This window comes from Colletotrichum scovillei (genome assembly GCF_011075155.1).
Source record: "Colletotrichum scovillei strain TJNH1 chromosome Unknown Contig00011, whole genome shotgun sequence".
NCBI lineage: Eukaryota > Fungi > Ascomycota > Sordariomycetes > Glomerellales > Glomerellaceae > Colletotrichum > Colletotrichum scovillei.
Genome location: NW_023336269.1, coordinates 2,883,769 through 2,901,862, shown reverse-complemented (window position 1 = coordinate 2,901,862; position 18,094 = coordinate 2,883,769). Strand labels below are relative to the sequence as shown.

General features: G+C 53.9%; 5 protein-coding genes across 5 annotated transcripts; 4 read left to right on the top strand and 1 right to left on the bottom strand.

Annotated features, from left to right (window-relative positions):
• The first annotated feature begins 167 nt into the window (after positions 1–167).
• On the top strand, positions 168–2,065 carry HER10_EVM0012305 (bin/amphiphysin/Rvs domain for vesicular trafficking). The gene is made up of 6 exons (XM_035481702.1): positions 168–364; positions 439–520; positions 594–676; positions 740–1,340; positions 1,400–1,531; positions 1,598–2,065. The coding sequence occupies exons 1-6, from the start codon at positions 333–335 to the stop codon at positions 1,631–1,633; spliced, it is 966 nt and encodes a 321-aa protein (XP_035327387.1). The 5' UTR covers positions 168–332; the 3' UTR covers positions 1,634–2,065.
• Positions 2,066–2,428: 363 nt separating this feature from the next.
• HER10_EVM0003696 (bin/amphiphysin/Rvs domain for vesicular trafficking) lies at positions 2,429–3,810 on the top strand. The gene is made up of 3 exons (XM_035473361.1): positions 2,429–3,067; positions 3,159–3,263; positions 3,321–3,810. Exons 1-3 carry the CDS (start codon positions 2,511–2,513, stop codon positions 3,385–3,387), a joined length of 729 nt encoding a protein of 242 aa, XP_035326720.1. The 5' UTR covers positions 2,429–2,510; the 3' UTR covers positions 3,388–3,810.
• Positions 3,811–4,136: 326 nt separating this feature from the next.
• On the top strand, positions 4,137–5,554 carry HER10_EVM0000267 (uncharacterized protein; the record flags this gene model as incomplete). Its single annotated transcript, XM_035470055.1, has 1 exon — positions 4,137–5,554. Exon 1 carries the CDS (start codon positions 4,253–4,255, stop codon positions 5,552–5,554), a length of 1,302 nt encoding a protein of 433 aa, XP_035326434.1. The 5' UTR covers positions 4,137–4,252.
• On the bottom strand, positions 4,864–8,673 carry HER10_EVM0000831 (WD domain-containing protein). Its single transcript, XM_035482842.1, has 10 exons — positions 7,777–8,673; positions 7,530–7,569; positions 7,392–7,468; positions 7,251–7,328; positions 7,065–7,190; positions 6,988–7,008; positions 6,770–6,931; positions 6,650–6,709; positions 6,494–6,594; positions 4,864–6,441 (listed from the first exon to the last, which is right to left on the bottom strand). Exons 1-10 carry the CDS (start codon positions 7,840–7,842, stop codon positions 5,691–5,693), a joined length of 1,482 nt encoding a protein of 493 aa, XP_035326491.1. The 5' UTR covers positions 7,843–8,673; the 3' UTR covers positions 4,864–5,690.
• A 5,342-nt stretch (positions 8,674–14,015) lies between these two features.
• Positions 14,016–17,680, top strand: HER10_EVM0001072 (uncharacterized protein). The gene is made up of 2 exons (XM_035470833.1): positions 14,016–15,600; positions 15,659–17,680. The coding sequence occupies exons 1-2, from the start codon at positions 15,276–15,278 to the stop codon at positions 17,332–17,334; spliced, it is 2,001 nt and encodes a 666-aa protein (XP_035326522.1). The 5' UTR covers positions 14,016–15,275; the 3' UTR covers positions 17,335–17,680.
• The last annotated feature ends 414 nt before the right edge of the window (positions 17,681–18,094 follow it).

Below are 18,094 nucleotides of genomic sequence, written 5' to 3'. Positions count from 1 at the left end.
CCAAAGATGCGTAGGACCCAGTACGTACCGAACTGTGTTCCATAAATCACGTGCGCTAGTGTGCGCCGCCCACTCCCTGCTTGACTGATCCACCTGGCCAGCTGCCCCTGGGTAGCTTGTGACAGCATGCTGGAGGTTGCTGTGCAGCCAATTTAACATACTGGATACCTGTCTATCTTGCTTCAGGTCGCAGGCAGGCACGAGGCAGAACTCCCGCATCTACAACCCACCTCAACCCGTTCAACAGGCACTATCGTCAGTGCCGACTTTCCCGCAGCGATCGAGTTGCTTTCTTTTCCCACCTAAATTTGTCCTATCAAACCACCGCCAAGATGGATTTCAAGAACATCGGCAAAAGCTTCACGTGCGTTGTCGCATGCCCTTCATGTCAGCGGTCGCGATTGCTGTATCCAGGCTGACGAATTTCCAACAATGCAGTTCCTTTGGGTCCTCGATCACCCCTTTCGCTTCCCGTACTTTCCAGTACACCAAGGAGCAGCTTGGCCAGGCCGAGGACAAGGTACTTCGATTTCTTTGCGCTAATCTGATCAGTTATTCAATCAAGCAAGAGCTAATCGCCTCGTCCCCCATAGACCCAGCTTCCTCCCGACTATATTGATCTCGAGAAGCGCGTCGATGCCCTCAAGCAGGTCCATCAGAAGATGCTGGCTGTGACGTGAGTTCTCGATGGAGAGGCCCCATAGGTCGAAAACCGACCACTAACACCGATGACCCGAAGCTCGCAATACTCGAACGAGGCCTACGATTACCCGCCCAACATCAAGGAGACCTTCCAAGATCTCGGTCGCACCGTCAGCGAGAAGGTTACTCTTCTTTCGTCCGCTGGTTCCCCGGCCGAGGCCCAGGCAGCCTTGACCGCTCCTCCTTCGGCGAAGCCTCAGCCCAAGACCTTCAACCATGCCATTGCCCGGGCCAGTCTGTCAAGCAGCCAGGTCCTTCACCAGCAGCACACCGGTACGGGCGAGGATCCCTTGGCTACGGCGCTCGAGAAGTATGCCTTGGCTATGGAGCGCGTTGGCGAGTCCCGCATGGCCCAGGACGCTCAGATCCAGAGCCGCTTTCTTGCCGGTTGGAACACCACCTTGAACACCAACCTCAAGTTCGCTACCCGCGCCCGCCAAAACGTCGAGAAGTCCCGCTTGACTCTCGATGCCGCCAAGGCCCGCGCCCACGGTACCACTTGGAAGATGGGCCCCGGCGCAACTCGTCCTGACGAGGGTCAGCCGCAGGAGCTGAGCCCTGAGGCCCAGGAGGAGATTGAGAAGGCCGAGGACGACTTTGTCACGCAGACTGAGGAGGCCGTTGGTGTCATGAAGAATGTCCGTACACCTGAACTTTTTGCCTGCACGAAATCGTTGATTGCTAACTCTCTTTACAGGTTCTGGATACCCCTGAGCCCCTTCGCAACCTCGCCGACCTGATTGCTGCTCAGATCGAGTACCACAAGAAGGCCTATGAGATCTTGAGCGAGCTCGCCCCGGTTGTCGATGGCCTGCAGGTTGAGCAGGAGGTTAGTCGAGCCTCGAACTACGAAGTATAACGAAGACCGATCCGTGCTGACGCCCTTTCGCTGCAGGCCAGCTACCGCAAGAGCCGTGAGAACGCCTCTTAAGCGGCTGGAAGTGAGCGCCTATTTTCTTGATCGCCGCCGCCTTTGCAGTATCTCAGCTTCATCATGCCTAGATTCGGTTGATGTGTAGCGAACTGCCAGCATTCCGCGGGTTGATGTGCCTGAGGGTTGGGGGAAGCCCGATTGCTTTCGTTGCAGCCGGTGTGGCTGGGGCCGCGTATGTTACGCACCATGCATCGTTGAGAGACAACTTGTTTCTACTTGAGCCATGTGTGGCTTTAAGGACTACTTCGATCCATTATCGACGCCCGAGATTCCCATGGTAGGGTGTGAGAGCGTCCTGATTGCGTCGTTCAAGGTTGATTTTACGACTTCTGAATATAGAGTTGTTTTCATGTTTGACGAGTTCCGAACGACTACCAGCAATTGCAACTGGCAGTACGGTTTGGCACAAAATTCAAATAGCTTGTCCGTTTTATCGACCCAGTGCCGGCCTACATGCCTAACTATCGTATGTTCATGTCGAGAGAGTCTCTCGTTGGTCGTGATATCAGTAGTGCATCATCAGTGGAGCGTTATGCGAATGCCAATATTCGGTTCACAAAATGCCGTCACCACTTCACTCAAAATCTCAAGTGGAGCATAGGATATAGAATGCGGCCGAGGTTCCTAAGCTTGTAAAATGCATGTATTGGAATGAAATAAATGCTATCAAAAAGCGATGCACATTTGCACCTCCGAGAGTGTCTAAATGACAGACCAGAGTCACGTGACTGAAGAGTGCTGACTTATGTAAGGAAATCTACTGGTCAATGAAATCCAAGCGACACTACATCCCCCAGTGCTGCCGACCTTGCGCTCCATAGCTCATCTCAACGAAACCTGCGATCTCCAATTCGAGCCAATTGATATCGCAACCATGCGGAGAACATTTCGCCTGCTCGCGGGCGTCAAGCCTGCTCGCTATCTCGAAGCCGGCACCCCGACAGGTCTCACCGGCCTCTGGACGCACAACAGCCCGCGGTCGACGCTGCTCTACCTGTACGGTACCACCCTCGAGAAGCTCCAGACGGTCCCCGAGTCCTCCCTCTACCGCCAATCGGTCGAAGCCATCACGAAGCACCGCCTCAGCCTCGTCGAAGCGACGGTACCGCCTGGATACCCCGAGTGGGAGAAGAGAGCCGAGCAGATCGTCAAGGAGAAGCCCGAACAGTTCCGCCTCGTCAGCGGCCGCGTCGACGGCAGCGGCGCGCGGACGGTGAAGCTCGGCGGCAGGACGTTTGTCGTCGCGACCCAGCACGAGGAACAGGACGTCCGCTACGAGGAGTGGGACGGCGAGAAGGACGAGGGCGGTACCCTGGAGGGCCCCCGTAGCGAGGCCGAGCGAAAGGACCACCAGCTTCTCGCCGACCGCAAGGACCTGAACGATGTTGCCAAGGTGCAGTGGGAGGCGGAGCCGCAATTGACGGCCGACCAGTATGTTTTTGTGTTTTCCCGTGGCAGGACACTCACATCGAGACGGTTTTGGTAGCAATAGGGAAGGGGGGCTTATACTGACATGTTGTAGGATTTCCGAGTTGGAGACCAAGATCGGAGCTGGCCTCATTGAGGAGGTCATCCAGGTTGCCGAGGGCGAGCTGAAGCTCGTGGATGTGATGACTCAGGCCAAGGTGTACGTTCTTTCCTCTCTCATTCATTTCCTCCCGACCCTGCTAACAGCCATAATCAGATGGGAGGACCTTGAGGAGAAGCCTGTTGAGGGCCAGTGGACTTACTTTGAGCGCAAGTCTGCGTAAGCGATGCTTACTACTGCTGAAGACACTTGCCAATTCTAGATAATGTACATTAGGCGACTGTGATGACCAAAGATACATCGAGACGTTGCTCTTTTCCCTTCCCATGGCTTGTTGCATACGCATACAAAGGCAGCTATCGTGAAAGTGCTTCTTTCCCTACGATTCATGCTGGACTATGGGTTGCAATTCCAGGAACTTACAACAACCGACAACGTGACCTATGTCGGTTATTGAGTCTCGAGATGGGAAAATTGGGTTGGTTGAGGCTTTGCTTGCCTTGCCCCAAAATCAAATAGAGCTTGAAGTGCGCAGTGCCTCGAGGCAGGTTAAATTTCAATCAATTGGAGCTAGCAGCTGTATGGGACTATCGTGATGACAAGTCTACAAAGAAATCCAAGAGTTGGGGGAAATGGATTAAGGGACGCTCACTCCGGAGCGATACTTCATAGATCGAGTTAGGGTGAAGAGCAAATAAAGATCAAGAACAAGGCTGCCCTGGACTCCCAACCACATACTCAGCCGTAGACAATTACTTGAACCAAATTCCAACAGAAAGACAGTCATGAAGCTGGCGCTAAATAATTGCGAGCAACTTGTTGAAGCTTCCACGTCCATCCCTCGATACTTGGCACCCTTGTGGTAGACACAGTGTAAATGAAGCAGACGGCCCCGCTTCACTCTTGACCGAATTCTCACCACAACACTCACCTTACTTACACCACTACCTCAACCTCACTCAAGCTTACTCAGAGAAATGAACACTCAATAACAATATCAACATATTCATAAAACATTCGTCATCAATAATATTACCCGTGTCATCAGAACCTCATCACATGGGCCCGCACACTGGGCGAAAGCGACCATGAGCCAGCCAGCCACCAGCCGCAAGAGGTCTGCCTCAGCCATGTCGATGAGCGACAGCAACGAGTATAGATACCAGCCCCAGCTCCCTAGCGACTCCATAAATCCGCTCAGCCATACTCCTTCCATTCTCCGCCAGCTCCATCTCGCCGGTCTTGCAGAGACGGACGAGCTGCCCTCAAGGACGCAGCGCAAATTTCCGCACCGCCACTGGCAGGACCCAGATGCGCCGGCCCGCCTAGGACCGTCCGCCTCGTCGGCGTCTCTACCAAAAGCGCTCGAGACCAGCGAGGTAGAAGAAGACGAAGAGGATCTAGACGAAGAAGAAGACGACAAGAAGCGCCGCCGCAAGAAAAAGGACGGCACCCTAAAACCAAAATACGCCTCTGAAAAGTCCCCCTTCCGACCCCTCGTTCGGGCAATCTACGGCTTCCTAGACGCCGGCGACGTCGCCAACGCCAAGCGCGCCTTTGGCATCCTCGCGCGGTCCACGGCACACGGCAAACCCGTCGACGTGCGGCGCAACAACTACTGGGCCCTCGGCGCCGAGATCCTTATGCGCGAGGGCGGCAGCGCGCGCGCCACGGCGACGGACGACGAGGCGTACCCGTTCGCCAACGCTCCGCGCGTGCGCGAGTACTTTCGGGACCTGATCCAGCGGTTTCCTTACAACTACAAGCACCGTCACGCCGTGTGCGCCGTCGACTTTTGGCCTGCGCTGTTGAGTTATGAGGTTTTTCAGGTGCATGCGCAGCACGCGGCCTCGTTGAGGCGGGTGAATCGCGAGGCGGAGGATTGGGAGGACGAGTCGTGGCAGGAGCCTCCTTCGCTCCTCGACGGCGGTGCCGGGGACGACAGCGTGATGGAGGGATCCGGCTTCCGGTCGTCTGAGCATGTCAACGGGCGGGACACGCGGCTGCGGCAGGCGAGGGACCAGATCCGGCTCAAGACGCTCGACATGCTGCGCGAGGTGGCGGGCCGCATGAACGACCTGCTAGAGGATCGGCCCTTTTCGCACAGCGCCGAGCTGTGGCGGGTGCGCGGGATGGTGTCGCTGTACATTGGCGACTTGCTCATCCCGTCATACACGCACGACGAGGAGGGCGGCCAGATGGCGGAAGCCAGGGCGCGGCGGGAGGCGGAGAGGAATAACGCGCGGAGCAGCTTTCAGAAGATGGCGGAGCACGGCGGGAAATTTGATGCTTTGATTCAGAAGCTGATGGCGCCCGTTGAGGAGGACGAGGGACCTGTGTTGCCTGTCTTCTCGTCACTCCCCTTCAGAGAGTATCGTACAGCTAGCTAGAAGCGCTGGCCGATATTATTCTGACGCGGAAAACTAAGCTACCTAGTCGAGAGCATCAAAAAGATTGAGATGGGCCAAGGGACCGTCCTCTCTATCTGGTATTACCCTCCAACACCCCTCCATCCTATTAAGTCACTCACGCATCCTTCTTGGGTACCCATCTCTGGAAAACCAGAGCAAAGTTGGAGCTACCCACCACGACACACCACTCACCTCCGGGGCTCCAAGCAACCTGTCTACCAACGAAAGTCGAAGCGCCGCAGTTCTCAATCTTGTGGGGCTTCAGGGGCACCTGAGGGTTGCCGACGGTGAACTTGCCATCCCACGTCTGCAGCGTTTCCTGGTTGTACTGGGCCCTCAGCTCGGGGATCTGCTCGAGCTCCGTCCGGCGAGCCTTGTCGGCCGCCTTCTTCTCTCGGACCGTCGGCGCGGCCTTGCCGTTTGTATTGGCCCGATGGGTGATGGCGGGCAGCCAACTGGGCTTCGGAACGGCCTCGTCGCCGTCTCTCTTGGGTCTCTTGACGGCGTTGACATAGTCGTGGAAGCCTGTAATCTGCTCAAAGTCCCAAAAGTAGATTTTGCCGTTGGCGTTGCAGAAGGCTAGAATAGGGTGCTGATCGGGGACGAAGTGCAGCTTGAACCGCATGAAGAATTGCGGGCCGCAACCGAGCGTTTGGAACTCGATGAGCCGCGTGTAGGGAGCTGGACATTCTGCCGAAACGCCCGGGCTAAAGGCAGAGCGGGTGAGATTGGCCGGGTTGATGGTTGTCGGGGCCATGGACTGCGGAGGGGGCGGGTCCTGGGACGAGAAGCCTTCAATCTTCCACAAGACAATCACGTCATCGTGGCAGGCTCTAGAAAGAATGTAGTCGCCATAGAAGGATACGCTGTGAGAAATCAGTGTTGTGTACTATGCAATTTTTCCAAGCAAAGACTAACCAATCCACGAGACTGCTGTGAACCTCTGATGTTGAGAAGTGAGGATAATGAACCTCCACTGGGCGGTCGGTGTGCTCAGTGGGAAGGTCTGGTACTGTCCACTGTACGGCCTGTTAATCATGGGACATGGGAGCGGCGCCTGCAATTATTGCCTACGAGATTGATAATCTGGTCATGGCCGGCGGAAAGAATATATCGGCCCGTGTCGTGCCATGCCTATACACAGAAGTTAGCCTCAGAGTTGCGACCAGGAAGCGGCAATAGAGCTATACGTACCAATGTTAGCAGGTTCCAGTAATGACCTTCGCCTCCAAGAATGCACAAGCAGGGCTGCTTCTCATGTTTGGGATCTAGACTCCATATCCGGACTGTCGTATCGTCGGAACACGAGGCGATAACCAGAGGGTCTATCGGAGATGTGACCACGTCACAAACGTCCTGAGGGTTCATCAGCGAGAGCCCCCAATATGTGATATTATCCAGGCATGACTCACTCCGCCATGGCCTACGAGACACTAGGTGATATGTGAGCAAAACCTCTGCAGGATACGTGAGATGTGTCTCAACTCACGTTGACGAGCTTCTGTTCGATTATGTCGTAAACCTTGATTTTGGCGTCTTCGCCGCCGTAGCATAATAGCGGCCTGCCGGTCTCCGCGTCTCTTGTCCAAGTGCAGGAGTAATTTCTTGCCTCAGTCTTTATTCGAGTCAGTTGCCGAGGCCGCAGTGGGTAATTTGACTACTAGGGAGGACGCACATCATCATCCCGTATTATGCTGATAATTTCGCATGGATTCGAGTCGTCGGCAGCTGCCGTAAGGCGGCAAACGATTATCTGGAGAGGAGGTCAGGGGTCAAAGATCACTCCCAAGACAACTACTCGGGTGCTGCAACTTACATGCTTCTTACTGACGGCGGCGAAGACGGGTCTCGCGTCCAATGGTTGATAGGGGCAGAATTTGACATCAAAGAATTCTGAGGCGAGATTAGCCACGGTTGATAGCATGCCTCGAGATGATACCGGGGCGGGGCTTACCAGGCACCGGATCATCTTGAGCGAGAAACCTGGTGTCATCCTACAGGTCATGTTAGCGGAAACTCTATTGAACGGCAAAGAGCCACGTAAAGAACATGGCATTCTCAAGGTAGCTATTGCAGCTGGGGTAACTCTGATGGGAATCCATAGATACGCGGGTAAGAAGGGAACAGGTAAGAATACACTAAGAGCAATAAGGGGTCCTCAACCCCAGTCCGGCTAGCTCAAAGAAAGGGGGAGCAAGTACCTCGAGATGAACCGAGACTCTCAGTCTCGGAAAGTCATATGGAGTTGGTGTTGAGGTGGGGGCCATGACAAAATTGAAGGTCAACAAAGGTCGGGATCGGAGGACGCGTTGAAGGCAACCCCGGCCTGAAGTCCAGAGATGGCCAACCAACTCTTTTGCGCGGAAATTTCTTACGGATAGTCTTGTCTGTCAGAGTGCAACTGCGGGCGGAGGGCGGGAGAGGGAGGCAAGACGCGTGGAGATGCAGTTGACAACTCGAGATCAGCTTCGTGTTTATTGGCGTGTGTTTTGTGCAAGGTCTCTTATTAGTTGTAGCAGCTCGGGTCCCAGGTCATAACCTCAAGTCGGACTTTCGTTATGGGTGCACTGAGTACCTAGGTGAGATAAGGTAAGCAGAGAGAATTGACAAAGTTCAAGGCAATGCTATGCAATGAAAGTGGCAGTTGGCAACAGAAAGAAATCGGTGAGAGTGCTCCGTGCCTAGCGCGTGAACTCAAGATACGGTGTACCTAGTAAGGTAATGAAGCAATGCAGGGCAAGGTAAGGTAGCTCACCTGGCAGGTAAATTGCAAAGGAAGGAGACGGAGCCCGGCAGGTGGGGCTTGCGTTTTCTCACTTGTTCTCGCCGAATGTGGACGTGAAAAGAGGAAACTTTGAAAATAGAACAAGCAATCGGTCGCGCACTCGTCAATGGGAACTTTCCGCTTTAGTGGGCCGCCCCGTGGTTGACGGAACCTCGAATACCTACCTAAGGTACTCAAGGCCGGGCCGGGGCCACTGCAGTGCCCGAATCAGTGGAGGAAGGGGTCAATTGGGGTTGATGATGGAAACGCCTTTAACGGTGCGCTAGCCCTCAACCAGCACTGGCCACGAGAACATCACATCAGCAACCTCGAGCCATTTCCGATTTTATCACGACCGGGACTTCTCCAGGTCTCAAGCTTTCAACTAGGCATCGGCCGCTATGTTAATCCGCGTTCTCGGTTTATGAAGATGCCTTGTCCCAGCAGTGACGCGGTTCAGAAGCTTGGACCTGCCCCGAACCCAAAGTATGCATGGATACGTCAATTCAATGTATAAACCAAAGGTTGTCCATGCAGAAGGTGGCACGCGAGCGATGATACAAAACTATTGCCATTCGGCGATCATTGAGACTACCTTGGCTGAGAAGTCAACAAAACCGGCTGCGTACTAATTAACGTATGTACCTGGCGGGAGGGCACGAGGGCAAGCAAACATTCAGAGGACTACCAGCTGCAAGTTCAAAAAGACCTGCGATTTCCCCTTCGGGCATATGACAGGGAAGGAGGCGACATCATTAAGGCGCCGTCAAATAACAAGACTTCAAACTCATAATGTCTCCGTCATTTTTGCCATGTTTTGACAGCAGACTCGGAAGAAAAATGATATTCTGGGACGGGGATGGCTTCCTAAGGAGGGTGATTAGGATGTGATTAGGAGGTGATTGATCGAGGAAACGTCAAGCCTTCCTCGACATCGAAAGCCTATGTAAGAGGAGCAACGGGATGTTGAGAAAAGAGAGGGGGGACAGGGCTATGAGATCGGTCGATGACAAAAGAGACCGGATACTCTTGTACCGTTCCGGGGATTGAGTACTTGGAGTGCGGTGCGAAGTCTGGCAAACCTACCAACCTTTCTAGGGCAATGGCACCTTGATGGAGGTATCCAAGAAAAACTGAGTTATCACCCGATACCTCGGAAGGCTGTACCTCCCTAAGGAACCCTACCTTAACACCTTACCTACTTTACCTCGCCTTGCCTTAGGGTCCTTCTTTCCCCGGGGTGTGTGTCCTGCACGGTTCGTCCTCCGGGCCAATTCCATGTCAAATTGGTGCAGGGAAAGAGCGGATCTCCAGGGATAGTGGATACTGGTGTGGCCGCACCGGCTCTTTTCCTGGCCCGCGGACACTACTACTCTACCTACCTTAGCACCTCACTTGACGCTACGCTACCTACCTCACAGACCAAGCCATCTTCAAACGTCGACTACTGAAATTGTTTCGCGTAGTGTATCTGTACGAGTTTGAGACCTCTCAAGCAGATGCCAGACGGCTGATGCCGCAAGGCACCATTATGCGAGCGCTGAGCATCACCTAGCATCAGACTAAAGAACGCCCTGCATTATCCAAGAGGCAAACCAGGCGCGAAAAGGTATGGAGGCTGACTGTTGCGGCGCCGCGTGATATCCAAGTCTTTGGTGTAACGTGAGAGCTCGTCTGACTAGCTTCTCATCACAGGGTGATACTCAATTCTCGAAAAACGATACTGTTCCCAGGCTTCGTCTCTGCATCTCGGTGCTCATCGCATTGCACACAGAATGGCAGTGGTGCAGTACGGCATCAGCGCAGGCACGAAGCATTGATTCCTCAATCGCATTCGTAAGACAAAAAGGCACAGGATTTGAGGATACGTCAGCTGGCATTCAGGGATATGAGAAATGACGGCGGGTCGCCATCTTCAAAGGCCCTCGTCTCTTGCAAATTCCCATACCGCCCAATCGTCGAGTCTCGATGCCAACCATCCATCACCGCATTTCGATATCGAGCCTGCATCACCCTCGTACAACAAGAAATCCCATTATGCTCCGGCCTGTCAATATCATACGTCTACGGAGCACTGTACGGATCCCTCCATGTCTGTCCAACCCCTGACAGCTGTGTCATGGCAGTTGGGATCCGCAAACTGTTAATAAACCTGTCCCGTCGTGGGTCTTTGTCCGTGGGCCATGCTAGGTACGCCGCTGCGATATCTTTCATGTCGGTCGCACAAACCATCCGCCCCCCGCGGCCTGGCACCGCGTTCTCGGCATCCTGTCTACATGTGGTTCACGTCACGAACTGACATCGAGGGGCCCTGCGACTTTCAAAGAGACAGTCCACTTCTTCATCCGGTGAAGAAGAGGGGAATGAAATGAGTCTTGAGGCAAACAAGACGAAAGAGTCAGTCGATAAACACATTGCATATTCTCTAGTGAGGTACCTAGACATCGATAGCTACTTTCAAAATACTCCGTACGAGCGGCGCATACGGCTCGAGCCTCCAACGATCAACAGCTGCGGTGCCAGAGTTACGTACGTTTGGCGAAGAAAATAGAGAGTGTGTTATTGACGATCTCATGTGTTGAAATCCAGGGGCCTGGGACGACGGAAACATCCGTACGTAACGTTCTGAAAAGAACAACACTCCGCATCTGACTTGGCAAGGACTGTGCACGAATGCCCCCTCGGGTTTTCCGAAGAGGAAGAAGTCGTGATAATTACGAGCAGGGACAGTTTGAAGACATGGGCCACACGAGCTGTGGCTTTCGGACTGGCTCAGGGATCCTAGCAGTCGATCCCAACTGGTGAACCGGGTTCTGATGTCTTCACAGCTGTCAACTGAAGTCAGACATCAAGCTATGCCTAGCAGAGCATAGCGCCCTCCCCTGCCCGGACGCTCAACCCACACGGACGCCATTTTAGCCTTTTTCACTCCCGTTCACACGGATGACGGGCGGCCTGACGAGGAGACAGCAAGCATCAGTGACGAGAGCTTGGGGAAGGGAAACGGGCTCTGCTGCCCTGCAATCTCCATCGGCTGTCAGTTCGAATTGGGACAAAGGGCCGCGTTCTCGCAAGCTCTTCCCAAACAAGACAAGAACTGTCCGATCCCCCCTGCGAGATCCCCAAACCCCATGTCTGCTCTCGATATCATGGACATGGGCATGGCAAAAGAAGTGGACAGCTCGACGCAGAAGCTCGCAGCTCGTTCGTCAACATGAGCTTGCTGTTGGTTTTGGATTTTCAAAATCGAATGATTGATGACGGAAGATTTTCATTCATCTAGTGTACGGCAGCTTGTTCTCGAATGCGTGCAATTCCGCGAGGCGAAAGGCTATGCATCAACCCGCAGCATCGCTAATGCCCGGCGAAAATGTCGGGACTAACGCGGTTTGAGTGTGATCTTGCTCGGATTTCGGCTCGAAGGAGCAACAAACCAAGGTCTCAACTATCAAGTATGGATATATATGGCGGCGATTTTAACAACTGGCCCGGCCCTCACTGCGCGAACCCATGCACACGCAGGTACCAGCGGCTGTTGTCTATCATCCATGCTCACTATTCGACAGTTCGACACCTCCGGATGGCGCTGGTTCCAATGGCAGCTGTTGGCAGACAGCTCGAGCGAGTCCATCCGCGTTCGAAAACGTTGACGCTCGATGCCGGACGTTGTATCCGGGCCATGTGGACAAGGATCTCAGGTTCCAGCTCTGCAATGTTTCTCAACGGTTTGTCTCAGCAGTATCTAGCCATCATTAAACGGCATAAAGTGAGTGTGCGGTGGAGCTCAGTGTCGGAGACACATCAATCCCTCTGACATCCCATCCAGGCACCCGGCAGAGTGTGTAACATTTAATCAATGTTCATCGGGTCAGCGGTTGAGTATGGCCGGGTCTCTCCGAGCGCAAGACCATGTAAGTAGTATCCCGGTTTGAGAGTCTCTACCACTACTTGGTACATCACTCCATTTTGCCCATTTTTTGTCAGCCCTTCTCCCCTCTGCTGGGAGAGCAGACGTGGCAAGCTGGGCTCTAATCATCATTGGTATGATTTGTTGACACAGCATTGCTGTGACTGGGGGCGGCTCGACAATCCAAACATGGGTCAGGGAGGAGGATCAAAAAGAAAGAATAAAAAAAAAATGCGCCAGATATGAAAACAAGGAACGGGCATAGTTGCATTTTATTCTGCCCCGCTGTCAACGTCAATTGAATAAGCCCCTCCCCCCATCAACAAGCGTTGCAATCTCGGGGGCCTTCATCAAAAAAAGGTGGCTGTATTCGTACGGATACAGAGTCGAGTTGCGGACGATCGTCGATTCCTCCGCTGCCACCATGTACGGATACCTTGGTAACAGAAAGCAGCATAGGGATGTTATCACACACGCTACTGTGCAGTATATGGCCGTCGAGGGACAGACGTATAGCTGGTTGGAACAAAACAGAGCAGCGCGGCACGGCGGGTAGTACGGACGTAGGTCAGCTAACCGAAGCAATACTAGCTAAGCAGTCTTATTCCCTTATTTCCCATGGAGGCATGGATTGGCGAATTATACTGTGGCATGGAGGACATAGCTCCAGCTGGGCTACGTATGAGTTTGGGGGGAAAGCCACTCTCGAACCCCTGCCCCTGTCTTAGTGCCCTTTTATGAATATCCGTACAAGACACGGGCATACGGTGCTAGACGTTGGGAAGTGCGGATACTGAGGTGATAGGTACTGCTCCGTCGCTCTGTGTTATCCAGAGAGTCTGTCACTCTGTGTAGGTAGGCAGTCAAGGAGTTGTACTTTTTGGTCTGGAGGAACGGTGATACCCTGAAAGCGTGGCCCTGGCGCGAGAGAAGATGATCATGACCCAAGCAAGCCGCACGGCACCCGCAAGGATGGATGATGGATGATGGATGATGGCTATGGAGTCTGGCACGTCTGGGCGTGTTCTGTCGGTCGAAGCTGCCCCTGTGCCTGTGTATCAGTACCCGTAGCGGAGACCGGAGAGATACCTTGTCCAAAGGTATCCATCTGTCTGTCCTCCTCCGTCTCGACTATCAAGTCTCATCTGTGTATCCCGTCCATAAGGATACTGACACTCTCTGTACGGAGTAGCGCGCGGGCATGCTTTACGCATCCACATTTTGCTCAGCTACCGGGGGTGAAGTATGTATTCGCAGGCGAAGGTTGACGTTGGAGAAGTCGACAGCCGTGTTCATGACCCTTGTGGTATCCATACTGCGTACGGAGACACAGTACTTGGTAGTCGAAGTTGTGGTGGTATCCGTACTTCGCAGTCACACCTGGTGGTGCAAGAAGATGGAGGGGGGTCTGGGCCCTGGGACCCTGTTCTGCTCAGCTGGGCCCTGTCACCTCAGTTCTCCTCACCAATCTTTTTGCCCTATCCGCATCCGTTTTTGCGAAGCCCGAGTCGCTGGCTGACTTGGGGGGGGGAGTCTACTCCGTAGAGAGGAGGGGGGCGCTGTGCTGCAGACTCACTGATGAGAAGATGCGCGCTGCGGTGCCGTGCCGTCACAGAGCCGAGAGCAAAGCCAAGCAGAGTCAAATGGAAGTAGAGGCGAAGAAGGCGAAGAAGCCTCAGCGCAGAGAGCTGGACATCCCCCCCCCCCCCTTCTCCACCTCCACCTCACTCCCGTCCCCCCGCCGCCGTCGCCGCCGCCGCAGCCTCTCTCTCAAATCACATTTTCCAAACCACTTGCCAGACGAGCTGTCATAAAAGATGCTCGTCTCCTCCGCCCATTTGCAATACATGACACTCCTCCAGATCTCCTCCTTCTTTTTTCTTCCTCCTCCTCGTCCTCCTCTCTCTCCCGGCCATTACTACACTATTAGGTGTTTTGTTCTCTCTGTCATTCTGGACCCAAACTTGAACAACAAAACGGCATCCCGCAATCAAAAAGCAACCCGTCGTTTTCGCCACTAGCAGCTCGGCTCGTCCCAACTTATCTAACCTACCTTACCTTTTACCTTGCCTGCTGCTTGCTTTAGTCTACCTACCTACACTACCTACACAACTAGCTACCTGCGGCTACGGAGTACGGTACACATAATACCTAGGTTGCATCTCCTCGCATACCCTCGACGTTTTTCTTCGAGATTTCAGCCAACCTTCGTTCAACGTCCGAGTACATCCACTACGTCAGGTCATCTGTGTCTGCATGTACCTCAAACTCAGACTACCTTAACCTCGAGGGAACCGCGACGTTTACAAACCCCACCAACGCCCAAAAAAAAACCTCCTCTACTACCACCACCACCACAAAACGGTCTCGTTCTGACCGGCTTGCGCCCTCTCCGCACTATCCATCAGCTTGGATATTCTACTACACCTCGACCTTCAGCCCCCCGTTTCTCCTTCTGCAGTAAGCCGCACCGAGCTGCCAACTGTCACTTGAACACCTCCAGTCCGCATTTTCCTCACTGCGCATACCTGCCTGGGTACGACGCGACGCAATACCGTCCATACTCGGCACTCCTGCTACCCTGCGCCAGTCACATAAGTCGAGCCCGCCGTTTTCACAGCCCCAGCCACTCTATCGGTATAGCCCGTGAGAGTGAGACTGACAGCCTTCGCTTGCGACGTGAAAGCGCAATCTGTGTCCCACGCCCAGCAAACCATCGTGTACTACACTCAACCACAATCTGAGAGAAACAATCGCTCTGCTCAGACCCGATTGATTCCCCAGACGTATTAGAGCTGCCGCTTAAGATAATCGAGCTTCCCTTGGACGCGGCCACTGATTCGACGCCTTGCGGTATTGAGGATCCACCAGGCTCTCCGCGGCATTCAAGCATTCTTTTAAAGCATACTCGTCTTACTTCGCAGCCGATTAAGACTCCGGACGACGTACGAGAGAGCCGGACGTAATTGCGATTCAATCGGACATATATCCCAGACCTTGTTTCAGCCACGAGCCAACTGTTCTTTGCCATGGAGCAAACGTTCATGACCATTCATTCCACGGACCCCAGCGCTGCCATATTATTCGTGTCCGACTCAGTCTACGACATACTGGGTTATACCCCCCAGGAAGTGCAGGGAAAATCATGCTTTGACTTCTTTCACCCCGACGAGGTACCCTTCGCTCGCTCTATCCACAGTCGCGGTGTCTTGCTGGACAAGGCAGCCGTGCTTCACTATGCTCGCATCATGGCCCGCGATGGCCAGTGGGTGAGCTGCGAATGCTGCTTCACTGTCGTCCACGATGTCTTGGTTGCCTGTACCAGTATTTATCGACGAGACGAAAAGAGTCACAGTAAGCGAACACACTTCAGCCTCACCTTCAATTCATTCTCATGCTAATGTCGTGACAGGACGAGCTGTCGAAGCACCTCAGATCCGTCGATTGTTCTCAAGCTCCCCTCGGGATCCTCGTTACCACATGCTGGAGCATCTCTCACCCAAATTCAGAATGCCCCCCGTGGAACGCGAGCCCCGCGCAGCTCTCATTCTCAATAGGTTCACCCGCACTCTGACCGTCATGTTCGCCACCAATGCAGTCTCGTCGATTCTTGGCGTTAGACCCGACCAGATCAAAGACAAGAGCTTTTATGAGTGCATACAGGAAAACTGTCTGCCGGACGCCATTCGCTGCTTGGAAAGTGCAAAGGCCAACGACTCGATTGCCTACTTGAGGTTTTGGTACAGAGACCCGCGTCGGCCTGAGGATTTTGACGATGAGGAGGAAGACGAAGAGCACAACAGCGGAAACTCCAGTGACTCTGATGGCGGAGGCGTCCAACTCGATGGTCGCATGGATATTGACGATGATGACGGTCCTGTCATCAAACAAGAAGACCAAGGTCGCCCGGATATGTCGAACCACAGCTCTGCGAACCAAACAGCGACTACAAACGCCTCTGGCTCGAGCAACGAGACGCAGAACACTGCAGCTACTTCCGCCCCCTCGGCCGACGGATCAGCCGCCCAGGCATCGACGCCCGCGGAACCCCTGCGCAACCGTCGCCGGGAACCACCCCAGGCCTTCGAGCTCGAAGCTGTCGTGTCATGCACGTCCGACGGTCTTGTCGTCGTCATTCGCAGAGCACGCCCTCCAATTCCGGCACCTCACCCGCCGTTGGTTGTCCCAACCTACACCAATGGTCTCTTTGCGGCGCCTTGGGGTCATCATCCCATCCGGCCTCAAGTCCCCCAGGAATCCCTCTACAATTTCAGACCACCTCTCATGCCTCAGTACATGCCTTTGCAAGACAACGTCATGGCTGCTGGGGGCCCACCTGTAGACCATCTCATGAGCTCCATCAGAGATGTTGCCGTTTTCGCCTGGGCATTGGTGGGAATCAATGGCAACCTCGCGACATACACGCGAGGCATGCCGCGCGGCGAGTCTATTCCAGATAGTGGCCTCCCTATATGGGATCCCAATGCGGGGAGTGCTTCTTTACATGGACCGGAAAACCAGGCGGTTCGTCGGTGGACGCAATACGACAAGGAAAAGACATTTGGTCCGCCCTCGGCGGCATACCGACAGTCATACAACCAAGGCATACCATCCGGGTATAGCCATGTGCCTCAGATGGGCAGTTACATCTACTCTCAGCCGGCGCCGCCCACGTGGCCCGGCTTACAGCCTGCATACACATCGGCGTATGACCCCTACTCGAGGAACAACCATCATCGAGAACAGCAACATCAGCATCATCAACCGCAGCCTCATTATGACTACCAGCCTGGTCGTCAGCAGCATCAACCGCAGTCACAGGGTTTTGGTCAACGAGAAGCACTGCAAAATCAGCCATGGGGCGAGATACCCCCACCGTATAACGGCCAAGGCCAGGCGAACGGTCATTCCAATGGACATGCTGGCGGGCATTCGAACGGACAGCCCAATGGCCAATCCAACGGGCAGGCTAATGGGCAGGCTAACGGCCAGTCCAACGGACGTATTGACGGACATTCCGGCAATGGTTCAAATGGGTCGGCAGGGCCGAATGATCCATCTCATGGGTATCGCTACCCATGGCAGTAGTTGAATCACTCGGACTTGGGAGACGACAGTATGAGGGTGGCCATCTTACACTGATCGGAGCGCATTGGCGAAATCCAAACGAACAGAATGTGATCAATTTGGGAGAATCAAGTAGGCAGGAGGCTTTTTGAAACCTCTCCAAGGAAGTCAGTAATGGTCGGTGACGATAAGGGGGAAAAAAGATTGGGGTGGGTTTCGGAAAGGGGTTGTGTGTACCAGGCATCGGCGTTCCGCGTTTTACTAGAAACGGACGGTAAAAATGAAAAGATACCCCGCGAGGCGAAATGAAGGCCATCGAGCTCGCAAAGGAGGAGAATGTTTGTATATAGAATGTTTGGCAGCAGGGTTGCTTGCTGGCACGGGTTTTCATTCCTATTTTTTGGCGTATTCATCCAAACTAGGTAATTTAGGGCAACATTATCCAGCTCGCGTCCGAATTCTATGTTGAAAGATGATCCATGATTGAGTAGCTAAGTTTGACGTCGAGATGTATCGGGACATGAACCTGAGCATTTACGACTACAAGAGCATCAACGGACAAGACGGGAATCCACATTGAAATCCGGGATTGAGACTTAGGTTGGGCGGGTTTTCCGTACAGCACGGAGTGGGGTCAGCGCGTTGGACGGTGCGGGACTGGAGGGCCTTTTCTGGCCAGTTAGCGATGGCGTGGCATCATGTGGATCGGGGATGCGGATCTCTTTTTTTCCGATTCAAGGGAGCTTGGACCACCCATTAGTGCTTCGCTGGAGGAAACCGT

Excerpts from the sequence above, each read along its gene's own strand:
- HER10_EVM0012305 (XM_035481702.1), top strand. The coding sequence starts at position 333 with ATGGATTTCAAGAACATCGGCAAAAGCTTCAC. Across the intron at positions 1,341-1,399 it reads CCGTTGGTGTCATGAAGAAT|GTTCTGGATACCCCTGAGCC; the intron begins GTCCGTACACCT and ends CTCTCTTTACAG. Across the intron at positions 1,532-1,597 it reads GCCTGCAGGTTGAGCAGGAG|GCCAGCTACCGCAAGAGCCG; the intron begins GTTAGTCGAGCC and ends CTTTCGCTGCAG.
- HER10_EVM0003696 (XM_035473361.1), top strand. The coding sequence starts at position 2,511 with ATGCGGAGAACATTTCGCCTGCTCGCGGGCGTCAAGCCTGCTCGCTAT. Across the intron at positions 3,068-3,158 it reads CCGCAATTGACGGCCGACCA|GATTTCCGAGTTGGAGACCA; the intron begins GTATGTTTTTGT and ends GACATGTTGTAG. Across the intron at positions 3,264-3,320 it reads GTGATGACTCAGGCCAAGGT|ATGGGAGGACCTTGAGGAGA; the intron begins GTACGTTCTTTC and ends AGCCATAATCAG.
- HER10_EVM0000831 (XM_035482842.1), bottom strand. The coding sequence starts at position 7,842 with ATGGCCCCCACCTCAACACCAACTCCATATGACTTTCCGAGACTGAGA. Across the intron at positions 7,570-7,776 it reads GAGTCTCGGTTCATCTCGAG|GATGACACCAGGTTTCTCGC; the intron begins GTACTTGCTCCC and ends CATGACCTGTAG. Across the intron at positions 6,595-6,649 it reads ATGACCAGATTATCAATCTC|TGGACAGTACCAGACCTTCC; the intron begins GTAGGCAATAAT and ends CAGGCCGTACAG.
- HER10_EVM0001072 (XM_035470833.1), top strand. The coding sequence starts at position 15,276 with ATGGAGCAAACGTTCATGACCATTCATTCCACGGACCCCAGCGCTGCC. Across the intron at positions 15,601-15,658 it reads ACGAGACGAAAAGAGTCACA|GACGAGCTGTCGAAGCACCT; the intron begins GTAAGCGAACAC and ends ATGTCGTGACAG.